The sequence below is a fragment of the Mastigoproctus giganteus genome, chromosome 3 (genome assembly GCF_048544385.1).
Source record: "Mastigoproctus giganteus isolate SK-2022 chromosome 3, ASM4854438v1, whole genome shotgun sequence".
In the NCBI taxonomy this organism is placed as follows: domain Eukaryota; kingdom Metazoa; phylum Arthropoda; class Arachnida; order Uropygi; family Thelyphonidae; genus Mastigoproctus; species Mastigoproctus giganteus.
In genome coordinates, this window is record NC_143577.1 from 157,166,738 (window position 1) to 157,183,584 (window position 16,847).

The window sequence follows — 16,847 nt, forward strand, 5'->3', positions numbered from 1 at the left end:
ATTCTTGGTTTTCAGGAAAGCATTTGATACTACTGCACATAAAATACTGCTATACAAATTGGTGCAATGTGGCATTAAGGACAAGTTACTACTCTGAATAAATGGATGGCTGATTGGGAGAAGACAGAGTGGTTATTAATGGGAAATGCTATTCATGAACAAATGTTGTTAGTGGAGTCTCCTAGGACTTTGGTGCTGGGCCCACTGTTGCTTTCTATATTTATTAATGATACTGATAAAGGTATATCGGGCTTGATGTCTAAGTTAGCAGATGATACAAAGAAAATGCCTCTGCAGCCGAGTGGTCAGGAGCGGGAGTGCAGTAGCACACGCTCTTTGAGTAGACCGGGGTTCACGCCCCTGACTGCTGAATACGGTCTATCTGCCAACCCGCACTGGACCAGCGTGGCAGATTATGGTCCATTTCCCTCAGCATGAATTGTTGAGGAGGCTTCCATCCTGCAGTGGGTTGATAATAGCTGCACTTTACCTTTTTTTACAAAGATTGGCAGGGTGGTTAATGACAGCAATCAGGGTAAGCTACTGCAACATGATCTAAAAAAATTAGATAGGCTGAGAAACGGCATTTAAAGTTTAACACTGAAAAATACAAGGTACTGCATGTGTTTAGCAATAACCCCAGATTAACATACCAATTATGCAGTACTAATCTCAGGGAAGCAGAAAATGAAAAGACCTGGGATAATTGTGCAGTCAGATATGAAGCTCTCTGAGCAATAGAGACAGGACTCCAGGACAGCTCAAGGGTTTTATGTATGATATATAGAAACTCTGCTAGTAGCAATAAGGAGGTTATTATCCTATTGTACAAGGCAAGGGTTAGGCTGCATCTTGAGTACTGCTGGTCTGGAGGCCTCATTTTAGAAAGGATGTAGATTTGCTAAAATGTGTGCAAAGAATGACACAATGAGATTGGTGAAGGGAACAAATCGATAGTCTTAATTAGAAAGGATTCAGTTCTGAAACTTGCAGCATACGGAGACTAAGCACCTGCAATGTAATCTAACTGAGGTGTTTAATGCTTTGAATGGATTGAGCAAGCTCAATGATAACAGCATTTTTCCATCAGCTTCAGATGGAAGTTTGTTCTTCCATCTGTTGTTGTGGAAGTGGGCAGTATGGAAAATTTAATGGAAGAATTAGACAAATTACTGGAGAGGAGTTTATGTGGGAGGTTTTTTTTTTCCTGGATAATGCTTTATAAACTTGCTTTCTTGCATCATATGCCGCCAACACCACCACCATTACTACTAATAATAACAATATACATATTGTACTGGTTGTGTATATACACAATACTGCCAAAAGTAACCAGATACCAATATATTTCAAAGAATCTTGTTTTGCACACCATATCTTTGTATTTTTGTGCTTTCCTGCTTCAACACAGCAGCCAATTCAGCCACTGATTGCAGCCTATTGGCCTGATCAAACGCTGATGTTCCAGTTCATGTCAAAAGTGTTCAGTGGCATGAAGCCAATAATGTTTTTGCATGCCCACGTCTTCAAACCAAGTCATTATAGTCACTATAGGCTGTGCAGTATGACACTGATAGGCAGGGCTTGAAATAAAGCACTCATCTGTGACAAGTGAGAATCTTCAGTTGATGAGTAAAAATCGGAAGAGGAGTTTCAGTTTAATCATCAGTTTTATTTACATAATGCTGACTTCATAGCATTTCTTATGTCGTAATAATTTTTTATTATTATTTTACTTATTGTGCCTCTTAGGAAATTCTAGTCATTACAAATGCCTGTTTGTTGATTATCTTACTGATTTTGTCCTAATATGACCAATAAAAGGATATGACATTCACGCATTATTTTACGGTTAGTGCTTACATGTTCCACAAAGCAGCCAGCCAATCGCAATATAACCTAAAATAAATGCACAGCAGACAGTAATTGATTGATTGATTCATTTGATAATTGATTGATGATTGATTGATGGTAATTGATTCATTTCATAACTAATGGTGAAATATTCCCATTGGTGAATGTGAAATGGTGAATTAAATCCATTAATTGTGGACAATTAAACTTGGAATGTTGAGAAAGAAGTATTAGACTTTTTTTTTTTTTTTTCTGAAAATACATAATTTCTTTATATTTGTTCTAAAAAGAAAAGTGGTTTTGTTTTTTCGATTGTTTTCCCTGTTGCAACCATGTCAAATAATATCACTAGCTCTGTTCATCTGCCAATCATTTGGGGCCAAAGTCAAACAGAATTCTTACATATAGCCTACAAATGTAATTAATGTATGAAGACAAGCATTTTATACTATTGACAACTTTTATGATGATTTTTAATGTTTTTACCCTCAACATTTGTTTATAATCGCACAGAAGAAAATATCTGACTTTTTCATAAAAATGATTGGCTTCAGCATTAGTAGGACATATGATGCAAGAAAGCAAGCTTATATAGCATCAGCCAAAAAAACACAACAATTCCCATTCACTCCAAATGTTGTCTAGTTCTGCCTTGAACTTATTTAAATTGCTGACCTTCACTACGGCAGATGGAAGTTTGTTCCAACTATCAACCACCTGCTGGCTAAAGGCAAATTTCCGCACATCTATTCTACAATTGTCTTTCCTCAATTTGAATTTATATCCCCTCAGGTGAGTAATCTAAGAAAGAGGAAGAATCCTATTAGCATTGAGCTTGCTCAATCCATTCAAGGCCTTATTCACCTCAATTAGATCGCCTTGCAGGTGCCTAGTCTCCAGAAGCTGCAATCTGCAGAACTGAATCCTTTCTTGGTAACACCAACCCTTTATTCCACTCACCAATCTTGTTGCCCTTTTCTGTACTCGTTCCAGCAGCTCTACATCTTTCCTAAAATGAGGCCTCCAGACCTGTATACAGTACTCAAAGTGTGGCCTGACCACTGCTTTATACAAGGGGACAATCACCCCCATAATGATGCTAGCAAAATCCCTGTATATCATTGACAAGACACCACAAACTACTCCTGCACCTTTTTGCACTGTTCAGAAAACTTCTTATCTGATTGCACAATTATCCCCCGAATTCTTTTCATTCTCTACTACCCTGAGTGTAGTACAGACCAGTTAATACGGTACTCTGGGGCTATCCATATGCAGTACTTTACATTTGTCAATGTTAAAATTCAATTGCCACCTCTCAGCACATCTGCTCAAATTTTCCACATCCTGTTGCAGCAGCGTACTATCATTACTGTCATTAACAACTCTGCCAACCTTCATATCGTCAGCAAACTAAGACATTAACCCTGATATACCTTCATCAATATCATTAATAAATACCAAAAACAACAATGGGCCCAACGTAAAACCCTTGGGGACTCCACTAATAACATTAGTCCATGAAGAGCAGTGTCCACTGATAACCACTGTCTGTCTTCTTTGGGCTTATTCAAGACCCAATGACTCGCGCACATGTTAGACTCCTTGGTCCGTTTTTCAAGATGGGTAGGGTGGGTGACCGACCCACTCGCTGCCACCTCCGCAGGCAACTCTCCAAACCAGCGGCACACCTTCGAGATTCGACCACAGGCTTGTGTGGAACGAACGTTTCGCACTGTCACTGAAGGGCACCTGCCAGAGAGCCCGCTCTCTCAGTCGAAAGGGCTCGGCAAGGTCGCACATAACCTTTTATCCATTGTAGATACTTTTTTTTTTTTTTTTTTTATGAAAACCCCAAACACGAAAGGTATAAAAACCTATAGTACTTAGTACCGTGCATGGGTTGAAGGAGAAGTATGGGGGGAGGGGGGTGCCGGAAACTTTGCTCTAGAGACTAAACATGGGTTTCACCACTTCAAGCCTCCAATAAGCAAAGTGGTGGTATTTCACCGGTTGATGAAAGTCATCTACCACCTACTTGACCTTCTTACCATACTGCTCCAATTTGAACAGTAGTCTTTCATGTGCCATGGTATCAAAAACTCTCCTAAAATCCAAGTATATGATATCAAAATTATTCTTTGCATCCAATTCCTTTGTGACCACATCATAGTATCCAATCAAATTTTTCAGACAAGACTTCCACTTAACAAACCCATGCTTGGTCTGAACTATAACTGCAGTCTTGTCTAGATGATCCAGCATCACTTCCTTAACCAGTGACTCCGTTATTTTCCCTGGAACAGAAGTCAAACTAACAGGTTTGTAATTACTCGTGTCACCCTTTGATCCCTCTTTGTGAATGGGGACACATTTGCACATCTCCAGTCCATGGGGACCTCCAGAGTCCAGGGAAGCTTTCATAATTATAGCTAAAGGTGTGCTTACTTCCTTTGCTGCCTCCTTTAATATAACTGGATAGATCCCATCCACGCCAGTTGCCTTCCTTATGTTTAACTTCAACAATTTCTTCACCACTTTGCTCTCAGTTATTACAAAATCACTTAGCTTCCTGTTATAGTTTGATAAACTTCTGGCCTTCCCCTCCTTGAATAACTCCTCATGTGTGAATGTAGATGCAAAATACGCATTCAGTTTATTAGCTACCTGAGCACGATCATCATCAATAGTCAAACCATCTATGTTAAGTGGACCAATCTGATTCATCCCTTTCCTTCTAGAGTTTACATAAGTAAAGAACTCTTTGCTGTTTTTCTCTGCATCCTTTGCCAAAGGTTTCTCATAATCTGCCTTCACTTACCTAATCTCCTTTGTGACTTGATTACAGACTAGGCTAGCTTATATCTGCCACAGGCTTCTGTGTCGCCTGATAATTTATATGCATCCCATGCATTTTTATTCTCTGCTCCTTCTGATATCCAATTAGGCTTAAACCTTGAACTGTATTTCTTAGTTGGTATGAAAAGCCTAGTAACCTCCAAGATTAAGTCCCTGAAAGCCACCTATTTAGAATTCACCATTGGTACCATCATCAGTTGATCCCATTGTATAGAATTTAAACTCTCTAAGACCCCTGTAGAAAAGCAAAAACCCTTCCCCTTCCCCCTGATGGTCGTTACATCTTTAAGTAAATCCCACATCAGTACACTGTGATCACTGCCACCTAGTGGTTCCTTTATCTGCAGTTTCTTAAAACATGAAGAATCACTGCTGATAATCAGATCAAGAGTATTACTCCCTCTGGTTGCCTCTTGGACACGTTGTTGAAGAAAACAGCCATACAATAAATCCACAAAAGTATTGCTATTGTGTGTATGACCAACCCACAAGTTCCAGTCAATATCTGGGAAGTTAAAATTCCCCATTATAACACAATCTGATTTACTGGCCCACTATTTCTCTGCACAATTGCTCATTATACTCAACAGATTCATTAGGCCTATAACACACACCTACTTTCATTTTCCCTTTCCCAGTGCTTATGTCGCACCACACTGACTCAACATTGCATTGTCCACCAATGTCAATTGGATGCACTTCCTTGGATGATTTCAGACAAAAACATGGTACTGCCTCCATCAACAGAAATTGATGATGAGTTCCACTATGGTATGTATAATGTACTTAGGAAAGATATGGAAAACGTGAGGGGTAGAGTAGTAGTAGTAGTAGTGGCACTTGATGCAAGAAAGCAAGGGGGTCATGCTTCTTACCAAAAGCAGCCTGAGTGCAAAAATGGCTTTTGCTAAGTCTGAAGTTACATCTGCTAGCTTAGAATCTGTGCGGTGTGAGTAGTTGGAAGCAAAGAAACAACGAGAATGGGAAATCTAAAAACCAGAAGATTATTCATATATGAAGTATATGACAAGAGTCTTTACATGCAGATGTAATGGACAAGCAAGGCATGAATGTCTTATTATGGGTGACTTTAATATGCCCCAGTTTGATTGGAATAAGTGAGAAGGAAACTCATGACAAGGAAAAACTTTTTTTAAATAAACTAGATGATTATTATTTGTCCCAGCATGTTAGAGAAAATACTAGGGGTCAGAATTTTCTTGACCTCATCATTACTAATGAATCAGATGACAGGACATCACAGGGCTTAAAGTACAGTTACTATTGTCAGGAAGTGATCATGCAATTGTCAGTTGGAAGATAAAGAAAGATGTTGCAGTGGTTAAAGGTAAATGCATGGGTTTAACTTCAGAAGAGGGGACTATGACAGTTTAAGGCACTACATGGCATCTTGAATTGGCTGAATTGCCGAGAGATGGAGAAGTCATTTGAATTATGGAATACTTTTAAAGCAAAAATCACAGAAGCCATGAATGTGTACATACTTTAAGAAAATATTGCAGGTAGAGGATGCCTGAAATGGATGACTGCAGAGCTGGCTGATCAAACAGAGCAGAAAGCGAAAGTATGGGACAGTTACAAAGCGATGAAAAGTACTGATGCCTACAACAGTTACAAGGTAATCTGTTATAGTACCACAAATAAGGTCAGAGAGACAAAAGCTGCATATGAGAAATCAGTGGCTAAGAGTGCAAAGAATGGGGACAAGGAATTTTTCATGTATGTGAATACAACAAAAAAGAAAGATAATCAGATCAGATAGGACTGGTGTGGGATCACTGCTTGCAAGTAATTCAATTTATGTGAAAATACCTAACATCTGATGAATCTCTACTGATAACCAAGTCATGAATATTTCTTTTTTTTTTTTTTTTTTTTGTGGAATATCTAAAATGTTAAATGTAAGACATTCATCCAGCAAATCAAGAAATGTCTAGCTACTAGGTGAGTGGCTAAATGCACATTTCAGCAAGGTGTTTATAAACATGCTTGCTGGAACATACAGTTAGTTATCTACTTGATATGCTTAGGAAGGAGGGGTAAATGCTGCTCCCCCCCGCTCCTCTCTGAAGTCTATCTCTCCTGTACACACTGTGTTTGCACTATTCAAATTCTGCACCCAATATATATCAGCTGTCTGCATTTGTTGAGTGGCTCCTCAAATTTATTAACTACACTCATAGTATTAGTGTGCAGACCCTCACATGTTTGCTTCTTTATGTTCACCATGATTCTTACTCATTACATTTAGTTACCCAAAGCAGTACTTTACTCCTGGAACTTTCCTTCCCATGTTGGCTTCCTGTTCATTTAATATGTTCGCTGCCGAAACACAAACTTGAGTCAAAACAAACTGCAATTTTTGTGCCTTAATGCACACATTCAAAAGAAAAGGAACATGAAATAAAAAACTGGGCAACATCTGCACACTGATTGAACTATGGTCTGGATTTTGCTTAGCATCAATCGCACTGTCTAGAGTGCTATAAAAGCTGTATACTTGATTCAGTTTCATAAGGTCTTTTGTTTATGTCAAGTTATTTTATTTAGTTTAGTTTAGTATTTTCCACAAGAATAAAATGTAAAATTTTTTGAAGATTATGCTTACCAAATTTTAATTCTTTAGTTTGTGAAAAGCAAAACATCATCCTTATTGCATGTCTACTGACACAAAAAAAATTTTGTGTAAAAAGTGTTTTTCTAAAATATTTTACCCTAAAGGGTTGTTATAATGAATCCATAATCTGGAACTTTGGGACTGATTAGGAACAGGGATGCCGACCGGGCAAGCCAGGTGGGTAAACTGCCTGCCTGGAAGCCAAAGGTTGTGAGTTCGAATCCCACCTCGGGCTTGGATCAGAATAAAATGCAAAAATTTTGGGAGGTGCATTATGGCCACCAACATTTAACAAAAAAAAAAAAAAAAAAAAAAAAAAGGAACAGGGATGGGCAGTGCGCTGAAGCTGATAACATTGAGTTGTCTCGTTATATGTCATCTGATACTGAAATAGAATTCTATTCAAGTGTGGCAAATTTTGAATCTCGTTCAAATGCATCAGTTGATGTTAGAATGCTAAAAACAACAGATGCCAGCATTACTTGCAGTGAAATCGCAGATGAAATCTATTTACTAAAAAGCAGTGCCTACTATCGACATCCCACAAAAGTACCCTAAGGCACACATAAAAGAACCCTCGCAATTATAAAAGGCAGCAAACGTGTTAGCATATCACTGAAATCAGTATAATCTGATCTTTCTGACATCAGAAAATTCTCTCTGTGAGCCTTTTTTACAAGGATCTATGAGGTGTGTGAAAGCATTACTTTGACTGATTTCAGTGATATGCTGAATGAATAAATGCAAATTAACCAAAATATATACTTTCTATTTACAAATAAAGATCACGCTGATAGTTGTAATAACATCTATAGCACAGTGTTAACTGCTCTCACCATTGTCAAATCCATAACACACGCATAATTTACATTGTCCAATTACAATAAACAAAATTCATGAATATACAATTCCATATACCAATCACAAAAGTCCATTAAAAAGCATATAAGAAGTCAATTAATTAAAAAGTAGAAAATGAACACCCCAATAACAGACATATGAATCAAGCAAAGGAAAAGGGATGAACACGTATGAAGAAAAACATGTGTTAACGAAACGATAAATAAAATACATATCTTCTTTACCTACCCTAAGTCTTCCAAGCAATCTAATATATCGTTTTCCATTTCGGTTTATATACACATGCAGTCCTAATATACATATACAGCTTTTATCACGAAAGCAACTCCAAAGATGCCATCGCATTATACAATCAAAACAACATTTCGATTCCAGAAGGTTACACACCAATTGAGACACATCGAGTGTCTACTGCTCTCACCTAAAGTGTACCCAACACCTAGTTCGATAAACAACCGATAGGGCACTTCTTGAATTTTATATGTACAATACTGTATCCAATTTTGGGTTTTCGTTGATGCAGTTCATTTATTATTATTATTATTATTATTATTATTATTATTATTATTATTATTATTATTATTATTATTATTATTATTTCTCCTTGATTGTAGGGTTCCACTCCGTGACGGGTCTGCTACCAAGTACACAGAGTGGTTGTAATGTCAGGTCTTACTGTCGGTCGAGAAAATCTCTGACTTTCCTACAGGTGTTCAGAATTGCGACTTTCTGGAGTTCCTTATGGGTGTTCTCTGGGAGAACTGTTCCTACTAGGCGGCTTTGGTACCATACCGGTGGTTGACACTATGACTGGGATGGTTGATACATCTTGCATTTTCCACATCTCCTTGATCTCATTTCTCAGGTTCATGTACTTCCTATTTTTTCCTCATGGGATTTCTGGATATTGCTAGGGTTCGGCACCGCTCTGTCAATCAGGTAAGTAGCCTTTTCCATCTTGTCCACAAGGGTTTTGTCCGGTCTGTTGTGAGGGATGGTCTTATTCGTTATTATGGTGCATCCCAGTACAGCTTGTGGGTTTGGGTATCTAGTACTGCCTGGGGTTCGTACTTGTAGTATAGTACACTTTCCTTGGTCAACTGGTATTTCCTCGCTAGGTTCTGATGTATTATCCTGACTACCTGGTCGTGTCTCTGAGTGTACTCAGTCTGGATGATCACCTTGCACCCTGCGGTGATGTGTTGGATCGTTTCTGAGGCCAGGTGGCATGGTCGGCATGGGTATTTTCTATAGTTTCTGGTGTTGATTACCTGGTCTTGGATTGCCAACATGAATTCTTCAGTCTGGGGGAAGAGCGTCCCGCTTGTGAGCCATGCACTGGAAGCAACGTTATCGATTTGATCTTGATGGAGGTCATTGTAGTGTCTGCCATGGAGTGTTTTCTTTGCCCATCTTTCTAACTTCGTTTCTTGCAACGTCTGGGCGGGAAGGGTTTCCTAGCTTGGGTTAAGTGGGGTATACCACTTAACAATCTTCCTTATGGCCTGGTGGAGTGGTGCTGTGTTGTTCTCGAAGTAATCCTTCAGGTTAACTATCGCTGTTTTCTGTTGTTCTACCAGGTCTATCAGGCCCCTTCCTCCCTCTTTCTGAGGTATTGTTATTCTTTCCACTGCTGAGTTCGGGTGGTGTTGGCGACTCTTGGTCATCATTGTCCTTGTCTTTCGCATGATATCTTCTAGCTCGGTGTTAGTTCAATCTATAACCCCGAATGTGTATGTTAGTACTGGAGCTCCATAGGTGTTTATGGCTTTAACTGTATTCGATCTGTTCAATTTTGCTTTCAGCAGGCTTTCGGTCAGGAACTTCTTGATTTCCTTGAGTTCTAACTGCTTAGCCTGAATCATCCCTAGGTATTTGTAGGTCTCTCCTCCTGTCTAGCTTCGATCTCTTTACCAGTCAGCAGCTGGTAGTTTCGGCCAACTAGTTTTCCCTGGTGCAGTGTGTGGGTCTGGCATTTTACTAGACCAAATTCCATCCTGATGTTCTTGCTGAATTCTTCGGTGATCCGGAGTAATTGCTGGAGTTGCTTCTCGGTTGCCGCGTAGAGGTTGATGTCATCCATGTACATCAGGTGAGTGAGGGTGTACAGGTTCCTTCTTCCTTCTTTGAGGTTATATTCATACTTTCTGCCGTAGATCATGGTGGACAGCGGATTGAGTGCTAGACAGAACCATAGTGGGCTCAGAGCATCTCCCTGAAAGATTTCTCTTCTAATGGGGATTGGCTTGGTTAGGATGTTCTCGACCTTAATGGTGGTACTACATTTCGCCATTGTTGCTTCTCGGAGGTTTGTGACTATCGGATTGACCTTGTAGATCTTCAGGTTTTCTATTAAAGAGCTATTAGGTACGGAGTCGAAGGCCTTCCGGTAATCGATGTAGGCCGTATATAGGTTGCGGTGCTTCTTGAAGGCTTGCTCCATAACTGCGGAATCTATGGTTGATTGCTCTTTCTATCCTTTGCAACTCCGCTTGGATCCCTTCAGCTGAACGGCCATTATGTTCTCACTCTCTAAGTGGTCTGATATCATCTTAGTTATGCAGCTGGTCAAGATCTTGTATATCGTTGGGAGGCATGTGATTGCCCTCTATTTCGCCGGGTTTCTTGTATCTTCATCTTTAGGCTCCAGTTATGCGACTCCGTCAGTGAGAAACTTCCGGAATTTCCCCGGGTGCCTTATCATTCGAGTGAACTGCTCTGCTAGGTGCTTGTGTGTGCAGGTGAGCTTCTTGTACCAGTAGTTGTGGATGTTATTAATTCCCGGGGTTCGCCAGTTGTGGGTGTTTCCGATCGAATGTTTTACTTCTTCTTCTCGAACCTCCCACTCTCTCACCTCTTGTATGTCCTTCGTTTTCTTCTCGTCTACTTCTATCCGGTGTGCTCTGCTATTATGTATTACTTCGCTGCTCCATATATTTCCCCCCGAACTTTTCGATCGTCTTCTTCTCGGGTGGTCCGTTTCCTGCATTCTCATGTTCACCCAGTTTCAAGTAGAAGGCTCTTTGGTCCTCATCGAAGATTCGGTTGTTTATTTTCCTCTGGGAGCTCTCTTTGTATCGGTGTAGTCTCTTGCTGAATGCGAGGAGGTTCTGCTTCAGTGTGTCCCAGTATTCTCCTGTTCTCTGATTTCTGGTCTCATGTTTGCTGTGGACGCTGTCTCTCTTGGGATGCTCTTCACTTTTCCAATCAATTTCTTACTTCTATTACCCTGTTGGTACTGGATCAACTGACATCTTGACCCTTAATTCTTCTATCTTCTGCAGAAGTCTTCTTTCCCCAGCTGGCGGTTCCTTCTGTTTTCGGTTCATTTGCAGCTGGTCTCACGTTTCTTTTCCATTAATTCTAGTGGCTGCTATGGCAGCACAGTATACGGCTGTGAGGATAGCCTTCAACGTTGCGCCATTGGTGTCAAGGTAATGTGTCATTATTTGCCGATTGAGGTGATCTATTACTCTCCACAGGATTTTATTTGGCCTCTGCTTAGGTATCACGTGGGTTCTTGTGGAATCCATTCCTTCAAATTATTTTAGGGCCTTGTTCCACTCATCTTCTATTCTGGATAGCATGACTTCGTCTCTTTCCACTTCAGCTACTCTGGGTTGTTGCATTTCTTCTTGATGTTCCTCCTCGGGTTCCATGGTATGCTGTTCCTCTTCTGGTTCCATATTGACCATATTCTTTGTGCTTTGTAGCAGATCGCTGACATCCTGCTTGATTTTTTCCAAGATGGCAGGAGCTATTAGGTTCTTCGTGACAAGGGTTCTTCTTTGGTCTGCTAATCGCTGTTCGGTGACCTGAATATCCGGGTATCGTTTTTCCACTGACTATATACCAAGTGGTCGTTCCAACCACTTGGTACATAGTCGCGATCTGTACGTTGTCATATCGGTCTCTAGCCTGGTTATTTCACAGTATGCTCGCATGATGTATGGCTTCATTTCAATGAATACATACATACATTATTATTATTATATTGTAATTTATTGAAAATTATTTCTTTTAATTAGTTCATTTATTGTAAACGAATTCTCTTGATAAATAAAATTGTATTGTATTGTATTATTATTATTATTATTATTATTATTATTGCTGCTGCTTTTATATTATTTCTCCCTGATTGGGGGTTCACCTCGTGACGGGTATTGCTACCAAGTACACAGGGTGGTTGTTGTTATGTCTGATGTTACTGTTGGTCGAGGAACTCTCTGACAATCCTACACGGAGTCGTGTAGGATTGTCACGACTTGCGATAATCGTGTAGGCTGTGTACATGTTGCGGCGCTTCTTGTATGCATGCTCCATAACCGCAGCATCTATGGTTAATTGCTCCTTGCATCCTTTGCTCAGCCGCTTGCATCCTTTCTGGTGTTTGGCCATTATGCCCTGGTTCTCCAAGTGGTCTAATATATCTTCCTGGTTATGCAGCTGCTCAGGATCTTGCACATTGTTGGGAAGCAGGTGATTGGCCTATATTTCTTGTATCTTCGTCTTTGAGCTTCAGATATGTGATTCCTTGAGTGAGAAACTTCGGGATTGTCTCTGGGCGCCTTATCATTTGGGTGAACTGCTCTGCCAGGTGCTTTTGTGTGCAAGTGAGCTTTTTGTACCAGTAGTTGTGGACGTTATCTATTCCTGGAGTTCGCGAGTTGTTAGAGTTCTTGATCGTCTGTTTTACTTCTTCTTCACGAATCTCCCACCCTCTCAAATTCTTGTACGTCCTTGGTTTTCTTGCGTTCTAGTTCCATCCAGGTGGCTCGGCTGCTACATTTTACTTCCCTGCTCCATATGTTTCCCCAGAAATCCTCAATCGTGTTCTTCTCGGGTGGTCCGTTCCCTTGTTTCCCGTCTTCTCCGAGATTCCTGTAGAAGTCTTTGGTCCTCATCGAAGATTCCATTGTTTGGAACTCTCTTTGTATCGGCGTAGTCTCTTGCTAAGTGCAAGGAGGTTCTGCTTCCTTGTGTCCAAGTATTCTCCTATTCTCTGATTTTTTGTCTCATGTTTGCTATGGACGCTGTCTCTTTTGAGGATGCTCTTCACTTTTCCAATTAATTTCTTACTCCTATTGCCCCGTTGGTACTGGGTCAATTGGCCTATCTTGCTTCTTAATTCTTCTATCTTCTGCTGAAGTCTTCTTTCCCAAGCTGGTGGTTCCTTCTGTTTTTGGTTCTTCTGCTGCAGCACAATACACGGCTGTGTGGATGGCCTCTTGTGTTCTACCATTGCTGTCGAGGTAATGTGGTATTATGTGCCGATTCAGGTGGTCTGTGACTCTCCACAAGGTTCTATTCGGCCTCTGCTTCGGTATCACGTGAGTCTTTGTGGGGTCCATTCCTTCGAATTCTGTTAGGGCTTTCCTCCACTCGTCCTCTATTCTGAATATCATGACCTCGTCTGTTTCCACTTCAGCTGCTGCCGGTTTCCTTTTGTTCTTCTGCCTCTGGTTCGGCGCTGGTATGTTCTTCCTCCTCTGGTTCCATTTTCTTTATCCTTTATAGTTGATCGCTCACGTCTGCTTGATTTTTTCGAAAATTGCAGGGGCTATTAGGTTCTTCGTGACGATGGTCCTTCTCTGGTCCTCTATTCGCTATTTGGTGACCTGAATATCCGGGAATCGATCCAGCCACTTCGTATGTAGTCTAGCCCTGTAAGTTTTCATGTCGGTCTCCAGCTTCGTTATTTCGTAGTATGCTTGCATTAGCATTAGCATTAGCATTAGCATTAGTAGAGGCATTTGATGCAAGAAAGCAAGCTTATGCAGCATCAGCCAAAAAAAAAAAAAAAGTAACATAAATAAATAAAAATAACCACTTCCACTTCACCCCTCTGTTCGTTCGAAATACCTGTCCAGCTGAGCCTTAAACTTATTTAGGCTATCAACTTCCACGACAAGGGATGGAAGTCTGTTCCACCCACCAACCACCCGCTGGCTAAAGGCAAATTTCCGCACATCTATCCTACATCTGTCTTTCCTCAATTTGAATTTATGCCCTCTCAGGTGATTTTTCTGAGCTAGAGGAAGAATCCCATCAGCATTGAGCATGCTCAAACCATTCAAGGCTTTGTACACCTCTATCAGATCACCCCGCTGGTACCTAGTTTCCAGACACTGTAATTTGCAAAACTTAAGCCTTTCTTCGTAAGAGAACCCCTTTGTCCCATTCACCAATCTAGTTGCCCTTCTCTGTACTCGTTCCAGCAGCTCTACATCCTTCCTGAAATGAGGCCTCCAGGCCTGTATACAGTACTCTAGGTGTGGCCTGACCATTGCCTTATACAAGGGAATAATCACCTCCTTATCCCTGCTAGAAAAATTCCTATATATCATTGACAATACACCATGAGCTACTCTTGCAGCTCGTCTGCACTGCTCAGAGAACTTCATATCTGCCTGCACCACCACCCCCAGGTCCCTTTCATTCTCTACCACTGTCAGTGTAGTACCACAGAGTTGATACGTTGCTCTGGGGTTGCTGTTTCCCATATGTAGTACTTTACATTTGTCAATGTTAAACTTCATTTGCCACCTCGAAGCCCATCTGCTCAACCTTTCCAAATCCTGTTGCAGCAGCATAGTGTCAGTAGTGTCCTTGACAACCCTGCCAACCTTCGTATCGTCTGCAAACTTGGACATTAAGCTTGATATACCATCATCAATATCATTTATAAATACAGAAAACAATAAAGGCCCCAATACTGAACCCTGAGGGACTCCACTAATAACATTAGTCCACGATGAGCAGTGTCCATTGATTACCACTCTCTGTCTTCTCCCCCTCAACCACCCCTTTATCCATAGCAGCAACTTGCCTCCAATGCCACACTGCTCCAATTTGTGCAGCAGTCTTCCATGTGCAACAGTATCAAAAGCCTTTCTAAGATCCAAGTATATAATATCAAAGTTATTCCCTGCATCCAGTTCTTTTGTGACTGCATCATAGTATCCAATCAAATTGGTCAGGCAAGACTTCCCCTTAACAAAACCATGCTGTGTCCTAGCTATAACTGAAGTCTTGTCTAGATGATCCTGCAGTGCTTCTTTCACCAGTGCCTCCATTAATTTTCCGGGAACAGAAGTTAAACTCACAGGTCTATAATTACTTGTGTCAGCCTTTGATCCCCCTTTGTGAATTGGGGTCACATTTGCACATCTCCAGTCAATGGGTACCTCCCCTGAGTCCAAGGAAGCTCTCATAATTATGGCTAAGGGTTTGCTTACCTCCTTTGCTGCCTCCTTTAATATAACTGGATAGATCCCATCCACCCCAGGTGCCTTTCTTGTGTTTATCTTCAACAATTTCTCCTCCACTTTGCTCTCAGTTATTACAAGATTCTCTAGCTTACTGCTAGAGTTGAATACACCTCTGGCATTCCCCTCGCTGAATAACTCCTCATGTGTGAATGTCGATGCAAAATATTCATTTAGTTTGTTAGCTACCCGAGCAGGGTCATCAACAGTTGACCCATCGATCTCAAGTGGACCAATCTGATTCATCCCCTTCCTTCTAGAGTTTACATAAGTAAAGAACTCTTTGCTGTTTTTCTTCGCATCCCTTGCCAAGGATCTCTCGTAATCTGCCTTCGCCTGCCTAACCTCCTTTGTAACTTGGTTACAGATCAACTTGTATCTATCATAGGCTTCCATGTCACCCATTAATTTATATGTATCCCATGCATTTTTCTTCTCTGCCACATGTCTCATTAGTTCATCTGACAACCATTTAGGCCTAAACCTTGAACAATATTTCTTAGTTGGTATGTAAAGCCTAGTAGCTTCCACAATAAGTTCTTTGAATGCTTCCCATTTTGAATTTGCTGTTGGCAATATCATCAGTTGATCCCACTGTATAGAATTTAAATACTGTCTCAGTCCATTGTAGTCGCCTTTACGAAAGCAATACCCCTTCCCTTTACCCCTAATGGTAGTTACCTCTTTGAGTAACTCCCACTTCAGCACACTGTGATCACTGCCACCAAGTGGTTCATTTATCTGCAGATTCTTAATGCATGAAGAATCACTACTGATAATCAAATCAAGAGTATTACTCCCTCTAGTTGCCTCCCGAACATGCTGATGTAGAAAACAATCATCCAATAAATCCACAAAAGCCTTGCTACTGTGTGAGTGACCAGCCCCCAAATTCCAGTCAATATCTGGGAAATTAAAATCCCCCATTATAAGACTCTCTGATTTACTGGCCCACTCTATTTCTCCGAACAGTTTCTTATTATACTCATCAGAGTCATTAGGCCTATAGCACACTCCTACTCTCAATTTTGATCTCCCAATGCTTATGTCACACCAAACTGACTCGACACTGCACTGTCCAGCGATGTCGACTGGCTTCACTTCCTTGGATTTTATGTGTTTTTTAACTAATAGCATAACCCCTCCTCCCTTCCTATCCTGTCTATCCTTTCTGTAGACATTGTACTCCCCAAATTCCAGTTCTGCATTTCTTATATCTGTGTGACACCACGTCTCTGAAATCCCCACAATATCTGCCTTTGATGTTTTGAGCAATACCTCAAATTCATCAAATTTATTTACTAAACTCCTAGCATTGGTGTACACACAAGTATACATGCACCTGTTCTTTTTCTTAGCTACCCTAA

The 16,847-nt window shown here is 40.7% G+C and overlaps 1 protein-coding gene across 1 annotated transcript in view; it reads right to left on the reverse strand.

Moving 5' to 3' along the window:
- Positions 1–8,638, reverse strand: part of LOC150088349 (protein TSLIG3A-like) — a 188,739-nt gene extending 180,101 nt beyond the window's left edge. Inside the window, exon 1 of the mRNA XM_090369461.1 lies at positions 8,441–8,638. Coding sequence (XP_090225587.1) covers positions 8,441–8,478 — 38 coding nt within the window. The 5' untranslated portion in view covers positions 8,479–8,638. The remainder of the gene's footprint in view (positions 1–8,440) is intronic.
- Positions 8,639–16,847: the final 8,209 nt, after the last annotated feature.